At 50.7% G+C, this 6046-nt stretch overlaps 1 protein-coding gene across 1 annotated transcript in view; it reads left to right on the top strand.

Moving 5' to 3' along the window:
* Nucleotides 1-53: 53 nt before the first annotated feature.
* Nucleotides 54-6046, top strand: part of LOC133274828 (adenylate cyclase type 10-like) — a 28205-nt gene continuing 22212 nt past the window's right edge. The window contains exon 1 of the mRNA XM_061464310.1: nucleotides 54-196. Within this exon, the coding sequence (XP_061320294.1) occupies nucleotides 54-196 (143 nt within the window). The remainder of the gene's footprint in view (nucleotides 197-6046) is intronic.

Here is a 6046-nt window from a genome sequence, read left to right as displayed (position 1 = left end):
AATCTGAATGCTACATATCCCGTCCGTCACGAGGCGAAGCGACGGGAAGGAAAATGGCGCTCCCGCGAGAACCGGGCGGAGGCAGCGGCGGCGGCTTTCCTCCGGCCGAGGGGCTGCGCCTGGTGGCGGCGGGACAAGAAGCTGCAGAGCACGGGCGTGCCGCCTCCACCTCCGCGTTGCGGGAAGGAACAAGGATGTCAGAACTGGAAAGAGGATGTTGATAAGAAAGATCAGGTACACCTTTTGCCCGATGTCGTAAACGTAACCGCAAGGCAGACACAGAGGTGCTTGGCTAATTGCTTGGAAGCGTATAAATGTCGTGTAATCCTTGTAATAAGCAATCCAGCTTGTACTCTACCTCTGGGTCCGTGCCTTCCATCCTCACAGTCAGGAGCACAGGCAAGCTGTTTGGTGCATTTAGACTGCTGCGAGGGGCCAGCTCCACCGCCTTGAGCACTGAACCTCGCCTGGAGCCCCAGCCACTTGCGGCTTTCCGCCCCGCTGCGGATGGGCTGGGGTGCGAGGGCCATGAGACTCCAACCGAGCACTTGGCTGGCCCCAGCAGCACCTGTACAAGTTACCGGCTGAGCCAGGCCTTGGGCGATGTGGCCTTTCCCCTGGCCATGAGCTGAGGTCCTTTCTTCTGGAGAAGCTGTGGCTCCCCCATCGCTGGCAGTGCTCAAGGCCAGGCTCGTCAGGGCTTGGAGCAACCTGCTCTAGTGGAAGGTGACCCTGCCCGTGGCAGGGGGTTGGGACTGGATGAGCTTTAAGGTCGCTTGTAACCCAAACCAGTCTGGGATACTATGATTCTGTGACATGAAGAGCAAAAGCTGCGTGCTCACTGTGCTCAGGGCTGTGGTTTCAGCTCCTGGAGGAGCTTACCAGAGCCACCTTCCTTTGCCAGGTACAGTGGGAGCACGTGTCAGTGGCTGAGGGTGGGAGTCCCAGTGTGATATCCAGCCCAGCCACATCCAGTCCTCTGCAGCTGGGCAGGGATCCTGGTAAGAGAGCCACGCTCATACCAGCCTTGGGCTCTGGGGCGTCGAGAGAGCTGCCTCTCCAAAGGACGGGTAGTCTCGTTGCCGGAAGGGTGCTGGTCCATGCCGCTGGCAGCTTTATGGCCACTTACAGGTGGTTTCATTTCCAGCCGCAGCAAAACTTGAGGGTAACTTCAGGACAACAAGCCTCCTGAGCGAGATGTAAAATGGAAAAGTTGAATCTGAGATGGTATTTCCGCCCCCTGGAGTGGTCTGAGGGGATGCCCCGGGGCTGAGGTGCAGAAAGAAGGTGGAAACAACGGAAAGGCTGTCCCGGACGAGAGAGGGGTTGAGGTGATGGGGGCTCCTGAGGGAAACACTGCTCCCAGATTTCCAGGAGCCTGCAGGTCTACATTAGCTCCAAATGAGAGGGGTTTCCCGTAACGAAAATGCTGCTCCCAGCCCTGTAGGTGGCTGCAGAGGTTCAGAGCTGCGGTGTGGGGAGGGTGCCTCTCCCTGAGGAGAGTGTGTGGGGCTGTGGAAGTGGGTGGAAAGGGCTGTGTGTGAAATAAAGGTTTTGGGAACCTGTGGAACAGTGGAAGGGGAAGGTTTGAGTGGGAGACGGTGGCGTGGGGTGGTTTTGGGGAGGTTTGAGTGGGAGACGGTGGCGTGGGGTGGTTTTGGGGGTAACTGGGGAAGGGGCTTGAAACCTGGGTTTGAGGGAAAGACAAAGCGGATGGAAGAGCTGACCTGAACAAACAGCTTCAGGGAAGCTTCAAGCACAGCATGACTGGCCTTGCCTCTTCCCTGTGCATTTTGCAGGCTGCAGTTACCTTGATTATTGATAGAGTTCCATTTTTCCCACATGAAGGGTGAATATTGCTTCCCCAGACAGCTGTTACCTCGCAGTAGCCGGTAAAACACCAAGAAAGTATGTTCAGAGGAAGGAATGGGTGGGTCTTGTGGCTCAGCAGGATCCCCTTTAGCACCCAAGCTATTTTCATACCTTTGGGGTTCCCCCCCCCCCCCCCTCCCCCCCGCCTTGCTCTCTCCCCCTTCAACTTCCCCAGTTTGTTTCTTTATGATTTTTAAGGAAATTACTTAGGTTCGGTTTAGGGCATTCCTCCATCCCGGTTTGAGTGTTAGCCCGTTCCATCATCCTTCACTGTAATAACCGTATTTCGTGGTTTAAGCTGAGCCTGTAACCCAGAACCACACAGCCGCTCGCTCTTTCCTCTCCCTTCTTCCTCCCCCTGCTTCCCCTGAGCTCACCTGGTTTTGTCAAAGTTCATTCCTTGTTGGGATGATGGTCGGAGGGAAGTCAGGGTCAGTTGATGGTGACGTGAGGAGAGTTCTGCTGCTGCTGCTGGCTTTTCCCATGACTTTATTCTCCACTGATGATCATGACAGCACATTTCTTCTTTTCAAAGCCCAGAGTGGTGGGGATGGGCATCCAGCTGATGGGCTATAAAAGTGTTATATACCAGGCAACAGCATATAATTGAGTTCATTGGCTGTTTTCCCCCCAGACTGAATCTCCTTGAGGTACACACGGGAATTCCCCATCTTCCCCCATCACCCACCAAGTATATCCGGGTCCCTGAGCAAAAGCAGTCCCACGAGTGGGTCTGCCTTTACCTGAAGCAGGAATAACCCAGACCGTCTTCTCCAGCAAATTCTTCATGTGCACCACAGGAACTTTATCCCCTTCTACAGTATGTGAAAGTTCTGACTGGGCTGGGCCAGCCCTGTTGGCAGATCCTCTGGTGTTGACCAACCAGGTGGCCTTTGGTAAGTGTGTATCCCAATGCTTGAAAGTCCCACCACCCATTCCTCTCAGTGTAGTTTTTAACATCGTACCGTTCGATTTCCCAGAGGCTGGTGCATGGTAGGGGATGTGATATACCCACTCAATGCCATGCTCTTTGGCCCAAGCGTCTATAAGGTTATTCCAGAAATGAGTCCCATTGTCTGACTCAGTTCTCTGTGGGGTGCTGTGTCACCACAAAATCTGTTTCTCAAGGCCCAGGATAGTGTTCCGGGCAGTGGCGTGGGGCACGGCGTGTGTCTCCAGCCATCCGGTGGTTGCTTCCACCACGGTAAGCACATGGTGCTTGCCTTGGCGGGTTGGTGGGAGTGTGATACAATCAATCTGCCAGGCCTCCCCATATTTGTACTTCAGCCATCGTCCTCCATACCAAAGAGGCTTTAACCGCTTGGCTTGCTTAACTGCAGCACGTTTCACACTCATGAGTAACCTTGGCAATAGTGTCCATTGTTAAGTTCACCCCTTGATCACGAGCCCATCTGTATGTTACATCTCTGCCTTGATGGCATGAGGTGTCTTAGCAACAGCTAAAAACACCGGTGTGTTACCGCATTATTCTCAGACTAAAGTCAAAAACACAGCACTGCACCAGCTAGTAAGAAGGATGAAAATGACTGCTACTGCTGAACCCAGCACACCATACTGATGAAGAGTCTCATTTGTCGGTTTTATGTGCGTGGTCTGGCTGTTGGGTGCCACTGGGATCCTGGCAAAGTGATCTGGGAGAAGCGGGAAGGAAAATATCCATGTCTGTGTGGTCTTAATAGTAATCAATCAGTGCACTGCGTGATATGCCTGCACTTTCTTGCTTCAGCAGGCGGCTTTAACCTCATTTAGGTCAGTGTGAATGTATCCTGGAGGGGTCATTTCCCAGATTTTCCCCCTCTGAAAGCTGGAAGATTTTGTCTTAGGGGGGATTTTTAACCTGAGAAGCAGTGAGACTAAACTGGATTGATTTAAGTGCTCTGGGACAGAGCAAAACAGAAAATAATGCAAGGCATCGCTGCAGAGTTGATTACTTCTTGTGTAAGAGCCACTGCTTGGGGTTCATCTCCTTCTCCCCTCTGCATTAAACAGCTCTGAGCCCTGATGTTTTTTCGGCACTGGACCAGCTCGACCTTGGTGGGGTTCCAGCAGTGAAGATGAGTGGCATTGGTTGGTGTTGGCTGTGGTTGGAGAGAGAAACGCCCCCAAATCGACCCCAGTAACGTCCCCCCAGGTACAAAGGGCATGTGCCAGCCACTCTGTGGCTCTCAACAAGGTCCCGGCCTGGCCTCTCACGCAGGAATGACTCTTCCTGGTCAATCCTATGAAACATGCCTAATGATTGCATTTGATCCTGCCTACCCCTGCCTGTGTCTGGCAGCGTCAGACCTGCAGCAGAACAGACCCTCAATGCAGGGAACGTGTAGCACAGGCAAGCCTGCTCCTCCACTCCTGGGGTTATCCCAGCTTTACTACGTTATTTTTCATGAGGATTCAAGAATTAACTGGGGAAATGAACTGGTGGCACCTTGTAAGCGGCGAGGAGAATCAGACAGGCCAACCCAATATGGGTGATAAGCAACTTCTACCTTATTTGTGACGCAGTTCACACATATATAGGAGTGGTATTCAGCCACTCCTTCTTGGCGCAACAGTATTGGTTAGCCCCCCCACAGCTTCCTCCACATTGTCCTCCCAGGTCCGGTCTCCGACCACCTGTGGGGGCCACCCCCTGCCTTGCTTGCACAGTCCTCCAGAACTCTATGGTCCTGCTCTTAGAGTCATTCTGCAACAATTCCCCCCTTTTTCTTTGTGCAAGCAAGGCATTATGGGTTATTCTGTTCACCTGTTTTATCACACAACTATAAACAAGTCTAATAGCTACGATGATTAACCTAATCATGATACATAAGTGCAATACTTTTAAACAGCAGTGTCTGACTCAACCTGTAATGCCCCGTGAAGACAACCATCTAGTTATTCTTAGGATATTGCTCATTTACTATTGCTGGGTAAGCTGAGCCAGGGTTCTCAGCTGTGCGTGCATCGAATTAACATAATCAGAGAGACTCATACAACACATTCCATCAGACTCTTCACATCCATGTCCCTGTTCCAACAACAAAAGGTTCTGCAGTGTTGCATGTCTTACAGAGTCAACATTAAAACAAATCGGGAATTGCCTTCGATGTAGAATTGTCTGCTTAGCAACTCAGCAACCCAGTCTGCTTAGTTGAGCTGAAGCACTTACAGTGATTTGGCATATTATGATTGGATACATGTTTTGAAGACCCTTAGTGACTAACATATAATTGCTTAAACACAGCTGTGAGAACTCAACCTTGAAAGCTTGCCAACAGTCCACAGTTCTCATTAACTTGGTGAATTCCAGCCTCTTATCTTGCTTGCTTAAGCTTCTTCGGGCCTCCCATGGCCTTGCTGTATCTTTCAGGACTATTCAAAGTTTATGTACCACTTATGCATTCTCCTGTGAGAACACCGTCTCCACATCTTCCCCCTTTATGTTTTATATATGGTTTGGGTGGCTCTACTTGAGCAGGGGATCCGGGCTAGATTATATTTCCAACATACGCCAACTAGAGGCTGCCTGGGCCTGCCCCTTTTTTCTGCTGTATGGCTCTCTGATAACAGGCTGTATAGCTCTCTGATCCTTCACATCAAGGTCTGGCATGGCATGTGTGCCCACCGCTCCACGCCTGCTGGGTTGCAGCCAACAGCGGAGCTAAAGGTTCTTCTTGGTGGCAAACACAGAAGCCAACCCAGTCTTGCCCTTGATTGTGGTAGCAGGCATTTGGTCAGCCTCAGTCCTTGCACCTTGTTGTCAATGCACAGTTTCACCTGCTTCATCCAGTAACAAGTTGCTACTACAGCAAGGCACACACACATTTACATTAGCAGAGTAACTGTTACAGGGTGCAGCAGCATGTTGAAGATGCTGATGGCAGTGAGGGACTAGCCAAAGAAATTTCTTACCAGTGGAATTCTCCCCCCCTCTTAAATTTGTTCCATCACCTGCTTTATAACACTACCATTGTATTAAAATTTTTCTAGCTTTTGCCTTAGCATTTTCTAGCAGCTACTGCAAATTTCCATACTCTAACATCTCTTTTACAAGTGACAAATCTATACAGTACAAGGTGCAGTTTCTTATTAGCACCTAGCTAGTAAATACAGGTGGTTTTATACACAAAATCACAACCTCTAATAATAGCTATTTTACAAGCACACATATTCA

The sequence above is a fragment of the Pezoporus flaviventris genome, unplaced genomic scaffold, assembly GCF_033815535.1.
Source record: "Pezoporus flaviventris isolate CSIRO_AGI_PZ_B2104156 unplaced genomic scaffold, CSIRO_AGI_Pfla_v1 ptg000002l, whole genome shotgun sequence".
NCBI classification, from domain to species: Eukaryota; Metazoa; Chordata; class Aves; order Psittaciformes; family Psittacidae; genus Pezoporus; species Pezoporus flaviventris.
Note: the sequence above shows the minus strand (reverse complement) of the source record. Positions and strands in the feature narration are given on the sequence as shown.